We start from the raw sequence: 14,982 nt of genomic DNA, 5'->3' as shown, positions 1-14,982 counted from the left end.
ATTCTGCAGTCCCAGGGCAGTCTGCAGCAGGGCCAAGCTCTGGCTTCTGGTGGGGATGCAGTGGAAGGACAGCAGAAAGGATGCGGCTTCAGCAAAGAAGAAAGAGTCAAGAAGAGATTTGGAAGCCGTGAGGAAGACTGGTTTGGCACGAGGCTGTTTCATCTTTCAGTAGCACAAAGAGCCTAAGGGATGCCAGGTGGCTGGAGGCAAACCAAGATTCATGCTCTGAAAAGCCAAGGAAGCTAGAAGCTGTGTGAGCCTGAGAGTGTCATCTACGTCCTGATGATTTGGCAGTCGGAAGCCAACGGCAGTTCAAAGTGCATCGTTTGGGACAGCCCAGCTGGGGCAGCCTCAGCCTGGCCACCAGCAATGGCCAGGCCTCACCACAGGCCTGCAGCAAGGTATCAACCCCCCAAGTGTCTCTGAAGACAGAGGGCCCCTGCCTGGCCCAGCAGGCAATGAATGGCTACAGTCAGTTCCAGCAGCCCCCCCCAGGGAAGCCTCCCAGGCAGCACGCTCAGGGCAGGCTGCTGCTCAGGGGGGAGACTGCTCCCTCCCCTTCCCACCCACCCTCATCCCCTGGCAGGAGGAGGCTCAGAAGAGTGGCAGGCACTCTTTTGCACAGTCTAGAGAAGGAAGCTTTATCTGGAACCCTTCCTGAGGGAAGAGGGAGGCCTGCATGTCCACGTTGATGCAGAGTAAGCCCAGCATGAGCTGGCGCTGGTACTCCTCCCACTTCATCATGACATCAGACAGGGACCTGTTGCTTCTCATCCACATGGGCAGGGCCTGACCACGAGCAGGGGCAGAAGAAATGGACAAGCTCTGGGGCCTTCCAAGCTCCAGGTGGTAGTAGAGCCTGAAAGGCAAACACATGCAAAAAATCAGCACGTGAGGAGCCTCAAGCAGGTGGCCAGAGCACAGCTCCAGGAACACAGAGCTGGTTTGCTCTACCCCTGGCTGCATGGATCTCTGTCAGAGGTCTCTGTGTGTGCCCCATTTCCCCCACCTCACATCTCCTGGTTAGTCAGACCACCAGCTCTTTGGGTGAGAAGACTCTTCTTTAATCTGGAGAAGAGGAGGCTGAGGGAGACCTCAGTGCTCTCTCCAAACTCCCTGAAAGGAGGCTGCAGTCAGGTGGGGGTTGGGTTCCTCTCCCTAGTCTCAGGTGATAGGAGAGGAACTGGCCTGAAATTGTGCCAGGGAAGGGTTAGGCTGGAGATGAGAACAAATTTCTTTGGTGCAGGAGTGGTCAGGGATTGGCAGAGGCTGCCCAGGGAGGTGGTGGAGTCCCCATGCCTGAAGGTGTTCAAGAAAGCTGTGGCCATGGCACCTGGGGCCATGGTGGGGTTGGGTTGATGTTGGACTGGAGATCTTGGAGAGCTTTTCCAACCCACACAACTCTGATTCATTAGAGAGGCTGCCCTGTGAGGGGAAGAAGGGAGGAGGCCATGTGCTGAGTCTATCCAACAGTTAAGGAAGCTGAGAGAGCCTGATCCAGGTTTGCACTTGGGTTGGGCAGTAACTCCTTCTGGTCAGTCTATGCCTTGCTCTGCTCCAGTGGAGTGGAGTTTGTGGAAGTCAAAGGGGAAAGGGGAAAAGGGAAATCTGCCCCAGAAGAGGACAGTGGAGGAAAGCTGCCATACCTGGCTGAAAGGTGGCTGCCCAGTTTCTTCTTGGCTTTCTTCATTAGGTAGTTGCAGATGTCAGTCACCTGCTCCCTGATCCATCTGATATCCTCAGGGATATCTGGGAGCCATTCCAGCAACCTGGGAAGAGACAGCCATTAGTTGGGACACACTAAGGACAGGATGGCAAGAACAGCAGAGCAGCCTCCTGTCCATAGCTGCTCATGGCTTTTAGTGACAGAGGCACTGGGAACCATTCACAGCAGCCCCAGAATTAAGGGGAAAAGTTGTGAAGGTTGAGCACAGTCCAGGAACTTGTTCTTTTCCATACTTGTCCTTCATTTTCACATTTGGAAAGAGGATTTCTCCTAAGACTTTCTGTCCCAAACTATCTCCTGCAGAAAGCTTTCAGAGGCTGCTTGGCACCAAGCAGCAGTCTGATACCTGCCCTCCCAGCCAAGGAAATGCAGAGCTGGCAATGGCTGTAGCTACTCAACCCCTTGCTCCAGGGGCAAACAACCTCTCCTGTGGTTCCTGCTTTCAGCCCTGCACTCCCAGGTCAGAAATCTCTCTCCAGGCTCCAAAATTGATCATTCTTTTCTAGGGCAAGTTCCAGCAAACAACCATCTCCCTTCAGGCTGAAGGATTTGCTCTAGGTACATGACACAGAAAGGCAGGACAAGTTTTGGCTGGCTTCTTTCACCCCCATATGCCTGGTGAGTGGCAAGAACTCTTTTCCCTAGAACTCCACCAGCTAGAGAGGATCCAGATCTGTCCATTCATGCTCCACCAGCTCCATCAAACACTCTGCTGCACTGGGAAAGACTTCAGTGAGGGAAGCAGCCAAAGGCCCACCTGACAGTGAAGGAAACTGCAGACTCCAGAGGCAGCATGTAGGGCACCATCATTGCTGTGGCCACACGGATAGGCAGCATGTTGGTGATGCCATCCAAGAAGCTTCTCCTTTCAGCACAAGCTTCCAGAAGAGCTGAAGACAGAAGAGAACACAGCTGAAATCCCACAATAGGATTATCCCTTCCCTGGCCTAAGAAGATGGCCAGAAGATCTAAGAAGATGCCCAGACTAATGTCTCCCCTCCCCACCTTCCACTTTTCATGGAAGTCTTGGTTTCAGGGTGGCAGTTCTCTGAGCACAGCTGAGAACAGCTTTTAGCTTTACAGGACTCCCAAAGGAGTGAGCAACAAGATCCCCCTCTCTCTGCACCATGCAGAGCACTGTCAAATAAGCCAAACTCTCCCAATTCAGCCTCCACAGGGCAAGCCACAATTTATCTAAGGGGGCCCAACTTCACCTAACCATCAGCAGGTGCCAGTTCAGTCCCTGGGTATGTCCACTCCCAGCCAGAAGCAGCACCCACACTCCCCAGCCAGCCTCTGAGGGGGAGCAGGCAGCACAGGGAGATTGCCTTTGGATTATACCTTGGTTCAGTCTGGGAGGCAAGTGTTCAAATATGTGCTCCTCAACAACAGCAAGAGCAGCATTGTCTTCAGGGTCGTCCTCAGCTTCTGTTTCTTCCTCTTTCTTCTCTCCTTGGGGGGCTTCTAGGGCAAGGAGAGGACGTGCAGGGCCCGGACGATGAAGGAGACCTGAGAAGAGAAGTCACACCATAAGGATACCAACCCAACTGCCCTGCCTTTAGAGTGTCAGTGCTCACACCCCCCTAGCCCTCCTCAGACAGATGGGTATCATACCCAGCCTCTTCAGCTTCCATCTATTCCAGTGCTGCTGTAGAATCATAGAATGGTCTGGGTTGGAAGGGACCTCCAAAGCTCATCCAGTCCAACCCCTCTGCAGCCAGCAGGGACATCCTCTACCAGGTCAGGTTGCCCAGAGCCCTCTCCAGCCTCACCTTCAGTATCTCCAGGGATGGGGCCTCAACCACCTCCCTGGGCAACCTGTTGCAGTGTTTCACCACCCTCCTGGTGCAGAACTTCTTCCTCACATCCAATCTAAATCTGCTCTGCTCTAGTTTGAAGCCATTGTCCCTCATGGTGTGACTGCAGGCCTTTGTAAACAGTTTCCCTCCATCCTTCTTGTAGGCTCCCTTCAGGTACTGGAAGGTTGCTATTAGGTCTCCCTAGAGGAGATGCTAGTCAGAGTCCTTGCTGATTCAAGATAATCCTCTTTCCCACCAGAAATTCGAACTTTTCCTCACAGGGAGCTGGTTGGCAGCGTTTTGTTACTATAATCTGCCAGCCTTGCAGGCAAGATTTGCCTCCTGCAGCTTCATCCCGAAGCAGAGCTGCATGGCTGCTCTTACCTCGGGCAGGTCCCCGAGCAGCCAGCGGCGCTTGCTCAGCCGCACACTGCCACTAGGTGGCAGCAAAGGCACCCCCGCCCCGCTACCCCCCGGGGCACGGCTCAGCTCCGCCCTGCCGCCTGCCCAGCGCAGAGGGTAGGGGCTGGAAGGGACCTCAGCAGATCCGCCGCAATCCAACCCCCCTGCCAGAGCAGGGTCACACAGGAACACATCCAGATGGGGCTTCTCCGGAGAAGGAGGCTCCACAACCTCTCTGGGCAGCCTGCTCCAGGCCTCCAGCACTCTCATACTAAAGAAGTTTCTCCCTCATGCTGAGGTGGAACCTCCTGGGTTCTAGTTTGTATTCATTGTCCCTTGTCCCATCACCAGACACCATTGAAAAGAGCCCGGCCCCTTTTCTTGACACCCGCCCCCCAGATATTTATAGACATTGCTCAGATCCCCTCTCAGGCTGTGCTTCTCCAGCCTCAGGACTCGCAGCCTTTCCCCATCAGACATGTTTCAGTCCCTTCATCACCCTCACAGCCTCCATTGGGCTCTCTCCAGTATACCCCTGTCCCTCTTGAACTGGGGAGCCCACAACTGGACACAATACTCCAGATGTGGCCTTAACAGGGCAGAGTAGAGGGGGAAGAGAACCTCCCTTGACCTGCTAGCTACGCTCTTCTTCGTGCACCCCCAGGAGACCATTGGCCTTCTTGGTCACATTGCTGTCCCGTGGATCAACTACTGTCCCTGTGTACCACTGAGTGTCCCCCAGCCTGGCCCAGAAGAACAAGTGAGTGCAGCCAGGCACAGGGAGAGGCTCACCATTCCTCTTGAGGAAGTGCAGTGCATCCCGGTATCCCTGCTTGCACATATCCCGCAGCACCTGTGGGCAGAGGAAGGCAACAGCGGCTCATGGGGGGGCTGTCTGCTGGAGCAGGGCAGACACCCAGCTCACTGCTGGCTTCAGAGCAATTCTCCTCGCTCCTGAGCTATCCCAAGGTCAACTCTCACCCTTGCCAGCTCTTCTTGGGCTGTGAGCAGCAGTGGGAGGCATAACCTGGGAATCACAGGGTAGTTCAGTTTGGAAAGGACTCCTGGAATCTGACCTATGTATGCGCTTAGAGCTGCAGCCACCTGACTTCCCTGTCTGGGGCTGATGATGCTGTGGGCAACTTCCCCTGAGTCACTGTGACAAGCAGCCCAGAGCACTGCCCAGCCACTGAGTTTGTGGATAAAGCCAGCTAAGACTAGAGAGGGGGCAGGAAAATCCTGGCCAAGCCATCCAGCACATGAACAGAGGCTTGCTGTGCCCAAATGGCAGGGCCACCCGAGGCTGCATTTGCTCAGAAGCAGGCAAAACCTCTCGTGGTGCCAGCTGCTCTGCTGGCACTTTTTAGGAGACAGTCAGTGGCTGCAGGCTGGCAGCTCCATCCTGACCTTAAACCACTCAAGAGCACGTTGGTTCTGATGGCTGGCACAGCCTTGTTGTGGTAGTTTTAGGCTGTGCCTAGAAATTTTCCACACTTGTTTACAGCTGAGCCTGGCTTCTGGAGAGCGTGACAGGGGAATACTTTCCAAGCAGCTGCCACCAGTCCAGCAAGAAGGAAAAGCAGGTGACCCTCAGCTGCAGGCAGACAAGGCCTGCCAAGTCCCTGGGTTGATAATGTCAAGGTTAAAACCCAGACAAAGAGCAGAGGCACAACTAAGAGTGTCTGGAAGCTTCTGCTCGAGTGCCTCTTGCCTGTGGCCAGGCCGTGGTGCTGCCAGACCCACCTGTGGCTCCGGGGGAAAGAGGGCCTTGGAGAGGCGGTAGAGGTTGCGCAGGTTGAACTGGATGCTGGTGTTGGTGACCCTCAGCTCGTGCATGTTGGTGGAGCTGTCCCTGGGGCAGATGTCACTCTCCCCTGAGAAGGGGGACACTGTGATGGTGTTCTTCAGCTCGTACCGGGGCAGGTTGTCAGAGATCCCTCCGTCCACGTACCTCTGCCAGCGAGACAAGGGCAGCGCTCTTCATTCCCAGGCTCTGTCACTCTCTGCCCCTGCTCAGGGCTGTGCCCACAGCTTGGGGAGGAGAACAGAGCCCAGCCACCAGCACTGCAGCAGGCAAAACCCTCCTTTTGCTCCAGGCCCTTCATTCCATGCTCAGGTGTGCTGGGCAGGAGCATGCAAAGAGAAAGGCACTTGTGGGGCCCGCTGGCTTGCACCTCTCTGGGATTTGCCTGCTGTCCAGTCCAGTAATACAGAACATGGAATTGTTTTGGTTGAAGAGACCTTTCAGATCATATCCAGTCCCACCATTAACCCAGCACTGCCAGGGCACCACTGAACCACAGCCCTCAGCACCACATCTACACAGCTCTTCAAGCCCACCAGGGATGGGGACTCCACCACCGCTCTGGGCAGACTGGGCCAGGGCCTGGCAACCCTTCTGGGGAAGAAATTGTTCACCATGTCCAACCTAACCCTCCTTTTGGTGCAACTTGAGGCCATTTCCTCTCATCCTGTCTCTTTTCTTTGGTAGAAGAGCCCAACCCCTACCTGGCTCCACCTTCCTCTCAGGAGCTGTAGAGAACAATGACATCTCCCCTCAGCCTCCTCTTCTCCACACTAAACACCCCTCAGCTGCTCCTCTCCAGACCCTTCCCCAGCTTCATTACCCTTCTCTAGACCTGCTCCAGCCCCTCAATGTCCTTCTTGGAGGAGAGGCAGAAGTGAGAGAGTCAGCAATGGTTGGCTTTGGCTCAGCAGCCACAGGCAGGGCTGTGGCCCATAGTGGTGCCTCTCACCTGATGCCTCTTGAGGGCTAGTTGGGGTCAGTGTGGGTCAGGCAAAACTCCCCATTTCCAGGCTGCCTACAACCTTCTCTGGATCTGCTCCAGCCCCTCAATGTCCTTCTTGGAGTGAGGAGCCCAAAACTGAACCCAGCACTCAAGCTGTGGCCTCAGCAGTGTCCAGTACAGGGGAACAACCCCTGCCCTGCTCCTGCTGCCCACACCATTGCTGCTCCAAGGCCAGGATGCTGTTCACCTTCTTGGCCACACTGCTGGGGCACTGACTGCTATGACACCACCAGCAAATGAGCACTGTCCCAAGCTGTCACTCTGTGCCATTTCCCACTTGTGTTTACAAGGAGCAGGCTCGGAGCCAAGTCCCCATGGGCAGCAGGATCATGACATCAGGGCAGGAGCAGCTGATGTGCTGCTTGCAGCCTTATTAAGCAGCAATCCCACACATGCTGGGAAGCTGCTTGCTGTGGGGTGATAACAGAGCACAAGGGACTTTGGGTTTGCTCCTCACAGGCTCCCTGTTATCAGGGAACGTCCTGTACCTACGTAGCACAAACACATTTGCCTTCGCCTCGCAGGAAGGGCAACCCCAGCAGCCTGCACTCAAGGGATCTGCTGCAGGAGCACACTTGCATAAGGAGCTGAGCAAGACAATCCCTATCACAGGCCTTTGGCACAGGAAGGAACATACAGCAGATAAAAGGAAGAGGACATTAGTCCAGCCAAAGGAGCAGAAGTTTGAGACCTCTGCAGAGCAACAACTCAAGCCCTTGTGAACAACTCAGAGCTCTCGTGAGCTCTGCTGACTTTGGATCGGGGTTGATCTTCCCTTCTGCTGCCTGGAACCCTTTGGATAGGTTCAAACACAAAGTCATAGATTCAGAGAATGGGTTGGGTTGGAAGGCACCTTAATGATCATCTAGTTCCAAGCCCCCTGCCATGGGCATGGACACCTCCCACTAGACCAGGTTGCCAACCTGGCCTTGAACACTTCCAGACACCCACAGCCTCCCTGGGCAGCCTGTTCCAATGTCTCCCCACCCTCAATGTGAAGAGCTTCAGTGCTCCAGGCACTGGAACTGGGGACCTCTGGCTGACTCCCTCTGCAAGGGTGAGGTCAGGCTGGGTGGGAAGCAGCAGGCAAGCAAAGCAAAGCAGGCAGCACCAGCTTTGTTTAAAGAATCATAGAAGCTGGATGGAGGGAAGTGTTTTGGCCACTGAAGGCCACCCTGGTGCTGCAGTGAGGCTGCAGAAGTGCACAGCCCCTGAGGGTGGCATCAGCAGCACACAGAAAGGAGGCTTCAATATAGTAAAGCTGACAGGCAAAGGCTTCTGACTGCAGAGAAATCCAAGGATAGCTGTGCAGACCCCAATCCTTGGGGATGCTGATTACCCCTCCTCCCTCGAGTAAGCTACTGCTCCTTTAGGATTTGCTCTGGCAACCCAAGCCTGGGCACCCTCCAACCTCCTGCAAAGCTCCTGAAGGCACAGAGCTGGAGCTCTGTGGATGAGCAGCAGCAGCTTTTGGGGGATGGTTCATGACTGGAGTCATCCCTGTAAGCTAGGAGGAGTTACACTGCCCAAGCTCCTCCTTGGGCTCTGCTGACACCACACAGTGGCTGTCCTCACAGCATGGTTGTTCTCTTCTGTTGTTGGAGATGTTCAAGGCCAGGCTGGATGGTAGTGGGAGGTAGGGGGGTTGGAACTAGATGATCTTTAAGGTCTTTTCCAACCCAAACCATTTTATGAAGCTCTGATTCTGTGGGCACTCAGCTCCTTCCCTTATGTCCTGGGCCCTCCCTCCCAAGACCTGGCAATTAGCTTGTTGAGCCTCATCAGAGGTTCAGCTCACAGCTCAAGGCTAGAGGGTGTGGACAGGTCCATCTCTTGGCATTTGAGAACTCTTTTTCCTCCCTCCCACCCATCTTCAACATCCAGTTCACTGGGCTACCAGAGCTCAAGGAAGTGAATACTAAAAGAAGTGTCAGGAGGAAGGCAGAAAATGGTTTTCACACCTTGCACCCCACCAGGCTGCCTTGAGAAGTGGTCCTCGTGCCTGTCCACCTGTCCTGTGGCACACAGTCCCCCCTGGCATGCCAGCAGCCACACACTCCTGCTTCATAAACCTTTTCCCAGGCTCACACCCAGCCCAGGTTAACCTTTCCCCTTGCCAGCCTCCCCTCCAGAGCCACAGAGCCAGGATCTTCTGGGGAGGAGGTAGCAATTCATTTTCTCATCTTATATATTCCCTCCACACCTTTCCCCATGAGAACTCACCCTGGCCATGCCAGCAACCACACAGTCCTGCCTCAAAACCTTTTCTCAGGCTCACACAACACAGTTTAACCTTTCCCCTCACCAGCCTCCCCTCCAGAGCCACAGAGCCAGGATTTTCTGGGGCAGAGGCAGGAATTCATTTCCTCATCTCATATATTCCCTCCACACTTTTCCCCCGGGAGGAATCTTGGCAGAAGTCACCCCTCAGCATGCCAGGTCAGCTGCACATTCCAACCCCCCTGATATTGTAGGCAGCCTGGAAATGGGGAATTTTGCCTGACCCACACTGACCTCAACTAACTCTAAAGAGGCATCAGGTGAGAGGCACCACTATGGGCCACAGCCCTGCCTGCAGCTGCTGAGCCAAAGCCAACCATTGCTGACTCTCTCACTTCTGCCTCTCACTCCAAGAAGGACATTGAGGTCCTGGATAGGGTCCAAAGAAGGGCAATACAGCTGGGGAAGGGTCTGGAGAGGAGCAGCTGAGGGAGCTGGGGGTGTTCAGTGTGGAGCAGAGGAGGCTGAGGGGAGACCTCATTGCTCTCTACAGCTCCCTGAAACGAGGCTGGAGTGAGGTGGGGTTGGCCTCTTCTGCCATGGAAGAAGTGGCAGGACAAGAGGATTGCCTCAAGTTGCCCCAGGGGAGGTTTAGGTGAACTTTTTTACTTCTTCTGAAGCATTGGAACAGCTACCCAGGGAGGTGATGAATCCCCATCACCTGGAGGGATTAAAGAGAGGCAGAGATGTGGTGCTGAGGACCTGGTTTGGCACCACCCTTGGCAGAGTTATAGAGTGGTTGGATCTTAAAGGGCTTTGCCAACCCAAGGGTAACTGCAAACAGCACTGGGTTGAAGGCACATCCACTGTTGGAAGTTGCTTGTTTGGGGCTTCCTCCTGCCTCTTCAGGCTAAGTGCTGCCAGCAGCCAGGTGAGGAGACTGCTCAAACTGAGCACCAGTATTTCTGTCTTCCCGTTCCTCAGGGCCTGATTTAGTGAAGGAGCCCCTTAGGGTCTTACTCACCACTCCACGCAGGGTTGGAGGTATCAGCCCACAGTAGACAGGGATGAAGGTGCTGCAGACACAGGCCTGCAGGAGAAAGAGAATGTGAGCAGGAGCTCCACGGTACTGACCCCATTACTCTTCTCAGCCACATGCTATTAGTCCAGTAGCAAGGACACTGGGAGCCCAAAGCAAAAGAGGAGTGCAGGAATTTCCTGCCTGGCCCTCTGCAGAAAGCTTCCACTCACCTGGATCAGCTCCTCCTTGGAATTGAAGTCGGACAGGATGACATTTTCTCCATCAGAGACTCGAGTGAGGGAGATACCCAAACGTCCTGCTGCAACTTCATGCCCATTCTCTGGCACTGCCTTGGACAGACAGTTCCTGATGGTCTTCACCAAGTTGAAGGAAGGGTGGAGTGGGCCCAGGAACCTCTTCCGGGCCTCTTTGGAGGCTCGGATAATGCTGGCACCAGCCTCACCTGCAACAAGAGAAAGAGAAATGCACCATAAGGCTTCTGCTTTGCAAAGTGAGGCACAGAAAAGCCTCCTGCAGAGCTTTACTCAGAGCTTTCTCCCTGCTGCCTGAGCCTAACTGCAGCTCTGAGGCTTTTAGGGGCTGCATTAGATAACTCAGGGCACTTTGCTGTCTTAACCCTCACAGCCCAGCCCCAAGAGCTACCCTTCACCCTACTGATGTTTTAGGAAGTCAAGGAAGAATACATGCAGCAGGAGCTTTCTTAGGTCTTGCTTCACTGGTGAGAACACAAAGCAAGGGAGAGGCTTCAAGGGCTTGGAGCTTATGGCTGAATCCACCTCAAAACATCCACCGCTAAAACTTTTCCACTAAGTGCCCTCTTTTTCCTGGCAGGAAAGAGTCTTCTGCCTGGAAGCACAGGGCTAGTAGAGAGGAATGTTGGTGCCTTCCCTCAGCTCTGCTGGGAACTCAGCCACATCTCAGGTCAGCAAGCTGGACACACAGCACAGTCAGCACCGTTAGGTGACTCCATGCCTCCCGCAGAGTCTCCTGTGTCCTGCCCCTTCCATGGCACTGAACCAGGCCCTGTTGGAAGCAGGGCTCCTCAGGGCATGCCTGCCTTACCCCTCCCACAGTGCCCCAGCTGGGTTTGGAGGAAAGGAGACACCTCATCTGCACAAAAGGGAAGGCATCTGCTCAGGCCATTATCCCCTGGCCACTAGGAGCCAAGCAGGGGTCTGCAGTGGGAAAGGAGGGATGGGAGCAGAGAAAACAAAAACATCCTCCCAGGCCAACCCCTCAGCATGCTGCCCTCTGCACACCCTGACTGCTGGTACCACAGCCACCTCCCAGCCATGCTGAGGCACAGGACACAACCATGGAGAACAGAAGGCTCTGGGGAGACCTTACAGCAGCCTTCCAGTACCTGAAGGGGCTCCAGGAGAACAGGGGAGGGACTTTCTACAAAGACTTGTAGTGACAGGATGAGAGGGAAGGGATTGAAGCTTGATGGGGGCAGACTGAGACTGGAGATGAGGAAGAACATCTTGAGAGTGAGGGTGGGGAGAGACTGGCACAGGTTGCCCAGGGAGGCTGTGGCTGCCTCCTGCCTGGAGGTGTTCCAGGCCAGGCTGGATGAGGCCCTGAGCAAGCTGTGCTGGTGGGAGGTGTCCCTGCCCATGGCAGGGGCTTGGAACTGGATGAGCTTTGAGCTCCCTTCCAACCCAACCCATTCTGTGAATCTATGAAACAGTTCCTTGAAGGAGCAGCCAAGCACTGCACTCTTGGGGCAGCAGGGTCATGCATGAGAAGAATGTGAGGGGAAGAATTAAAGAGACCAGAAGAAGAGATTGAAACTGCTCTCTGAACTGAAGCTTTGATCCTGGCCAAAGAAGAAAGACTACCTAGCAGCTCAAGGCAACTGGCAATGCCTCCATTTCGCTTCCCAGTTGCAGAAAGGAGGCAGCAGAAGGAAAGAAGCCAAGTTAGAGCCAGGTTAATAAATAAATGGAGATAAGAGCAACACCACCCTCAATGCTATGGTGACACATCCCTCCCTCTTGCAATAGCAGCAAGATGTTTTCCAGCCACACAGCCTGGGAATGTGACTCTGGGCTTGGGAAACTCATCAACACCAGTAGCTCAAGCATGCACACAACTGGACCCTTGAACAGGACCAGGGACTCTGGGGTCAGGATTTTAGGCACTGGGAAGTAGCAACTTAGCAGAAAATCCAAGTTCACTGCTCTGAAGCAATTTTTAGCACTGTAATCCCAGTCTTCTGCTCTGTCCTGCAGCAATGTTTAGCAGCCTAATTCTGATCTCTCCTAATTAGCAGTAAGCCATTGAGCCCAGCCCTGCTCCAGAGAGTAGCCACATGCACAACATTCCCCACATGAAGAAAGTCAGCCCCAGAGGAATTATTGATCAGCACTCATAGAATCACAGAATTGTTGTGGAAGAGACCAAAAGGCTCAGCCAGTCCCAACCCCCTGCCATGGGCAGGGACACCTCACACCACAGCAGGTTGCTCACAGCCACATCCAGCCTGGCTGCAAAACCCTCCAGGGATGAGGCTTCTACCACCTCCCTGGGCAACCTGTGCCAGTCTCTCACCACCCTCATGGGGAAGAGCTTCTTCCCAATATCCAATCTGAATCTACCCATTCCTATTTTTGTTCCATTCTCCCCCAGTCTTATCCCTCCCTGACACCCTCAAAAGTCCCTCCCCAGCTTTCTTGTGGCCCCCTTCAGATCCTGGAAGGCCACAAGAAGGTCTCCTGGGAGCCTTCTCCTCTCCAGCCTGCACAACCCCAACTCTCTCAGCCTGTCCTCATAGCAGAGGTGCTCCAGCCCTCTGCTCCTCCTCATGGCCCTTCTCTAGACTCAATGCTCCCTAAGGCACCTTCACATGGGACAAGGGTAAGAAAGTCAAAGAAACAACAACAGAGCTAAAACCTGAGTGAAGGAAGGCCAAGGGTCTCCTGGGGTGCAGCAAGAAGAGCATAGCCAGCAGGTTGAGAGGGGTTCTCCTGCCCCTCTACTCTGCCCTGGGGAGGCCACACCTGGAATATTGTGTCCAGTTCTGGGCTCCCCAGTGCAAGAAGGACAGGGATTTGATGGAAAGGGGACAGCAAAGGACTGCAAAGATGCTGAGGGCACTGGAACATCTCCCTGGTGAGGAAAGGCTGAGAGTCCTGGGGCTGAACAGTCTGGAGAAGAGCAGCCTGAGGGGGACTTCATCAATGCTGAGCAATGCTTCAGGGGTGGGGGTCAGGAGTGTGGGACCAGGCTTTGTTCAGTGCTGCCCAGTGGCAAGACAGGCACAAACTTCAACAGAAGATGTTCCATCTAAAAATGAGGAGGAACTTCTTCAAGGGTGGTGGAACCCTGGAGCAGGCTGCCCAGAGAGGTTGTGGAGTCTCCTTCTCTGGAGACTTTCAAGGCCTGTCTGGATGTGTTCCTGTATCAACCTGCCCTAGCAGGGAGGTTGGACTCCCATGATCTCCAGAGGTCCCTTCCAACCCCCACCATTCTATAATTCTGTGAAACCCTGCCCTGCACCATGGCCACACCAGCCAGGAAAATCCAAGTGCAAATGCTGAGCTGAAAGCCCAAATGGGAGGTGGGTGCTGAGCTGTGAGGACAATCTGTGTGCAAAGGCTGTGCTGAGAGGGGTCAGCCAAGAGGTGGTGCTTGGAGAAGGCTGCTTTCAGACTTGTCACCTCTGCCTGCAGAAAGATTTGACAGCAACATTGAAAACAACAGCAATGAAATGGAGCTGATGACTGTTTGGGTTAAAATGTGAGCTGGAAGCCTTTGAAGAAAAACAAAAACAAACCCAAGTCCCAACAATGCCAGGAACAGCCTGTCTCAGCCTTTGAGGGGAGGCTCCAGTTGCAGCTGCCTCCTCTGCTACTATTTCACAGCCAACAGGGCAAAGAAGAATTACTACTCATAGAATCATATAATCCCAGAATTGTCAGGCTGGGAAGGGACCTCAAGGCTCAGCCAGTTCCAACCCCCTGCCATGGGCAGGGACACCTCACACCACAGCAGGTTGCTCACAGCCACATCCAGCCTGGCTGCAAACACCTCCAGGGGTGAGGCTTCCACCACCTCCCTGGGCAACCTCTGCCAGTGTCTCACCACCCTCATGGGGAACAACTTCTTCCTCACATCCAATCGTTAGTGAGTTCATTCTTTGCATTCTTTCACACTGGTTGCTGTTATTTACAGAATCACAGAATTGTTTGGGTTGGAAAAGGCCTCTGAGATCATCCAGTCCAACCAGCAACCCAACCCTACCATGGCAATCAAACCATGGCCACACCTTTCTGGAACCCCTCCAGGCATGGGCACTCCACCACCTCCCTGGGCAGCCTCTGCCAATCCCTGTCCACTCTTGCACCAAAGAAATTTTTCCTCCTCTCCAACCTAACCCTCCCCTGGCACAATTTCAGGCCAGTTCTCCTTCTATCCCCTGAGACTGGGGAAAAGAGCCTAATCCTCACCTCTGCATCCATGGCTTCAGTTTTAGGAGCCCTGTGCCTGTGCTGGACTTGGCCCAAAGCTGTGTGGAAGGGCTGGGCACAGGGTGCTCAGCAGCACCATCAGCTTTCCTGGAAATAAAGCTGGCTGAGGGGTCAGCCAAAGCAGGCAGGGTTACGGATGGAGATCCATGTCAGGTGACAAGCCCTCTTGGAAATACATTTGGGAGAGAGAGAGAGAAGAGGTGACAGTGGTTTAGTCCTATCACTACCAGAAGTGCTCTTCCAGGAAAACCAGCTCAAAGTTGGCTCACAGCCTGCTAGAGGCAGCAGCTGAATGAGATGGTCCAGGGATGAGTCCCTACAAGGGTCAGCCACAAGCTGTCAATTATTACAAGGACTAAACCAGTGCCAGTTCCAGACCACAGAAAGGTTTCTCATGGTTTTGGATGGATCAGGTGATTCAGGACACAAAGGTGATGTAAGAAAGCTAAATTAAGTTCCTCCTCCCTTACTGAGGCAGGTACCAAGGAATTGAGACAACCACTAATGGCTG

At 54.1% G+C, this 14,982-nt stretch overlaps 1 protein-coding gene across 1 annotated transcript in view; it reads right to left on the bottom strand.

Moving 5' to 3' along the window:
• Positions 1–576: 576 nt before the first annotated feature.
• Positions 577–14,982, bottom strand: part of PNPLA2 (patatin like phospholipase domain containing 2) — a 32,468-nt gene continuing 18,062 nt past the window's right edge. Inside the window, exons 2-9 of the mRNA XM_054390382.1 lie at positions 10,209–10,441; positions 9,982–10,047; positions 5,671–5,880; positions 4,720–4,780; positions 3,068–3,235; positions 2,484–2,616; positions 1,647–1,769; positions 577–859 (exon numbers count right to left, since the gene is read on the bottom strand). Coding sequence (XP_054246357.1) covers positions 595–859; positions 1,647–1,769; positions 2,484–2,616; positions 3,068–3,235; positions 4,720–4,780; positions 5,671–5,880; positions 9,982–10,047; positions 10,209–10,441 — 1,259 coding nt within the window. The 3' untranslated portion in view covers positions 577–594. The remainder of the gene's footprint in view (positions 860–1,646; positions 1,770–2,483; positions 2,617–3,067; positions 3,236–4,719; positions 4,781–5,670; positions 5,881–9,981; positions 10,048–10,208; positions 10,442–14,982) is intronic.

Source organism: Indicator indicator, chromosome 21, assembly GCF_027791375.1.
Source record: "Indicator indicator isolate 239-I01 chromosome 21, UM_Iind_1.1, whole genome shotgun sequence".
Taxonomy (NCBI): Eukaryota; Metazoa; Chordata; class Aves; order Piciformes; family Indicatoridae; genus Indicator; species Indicator indicator.
Note: the sequence above shows the minus strand (reverse complement) of the source record. Positions and strands in the feature narration are given on the sequence as shown.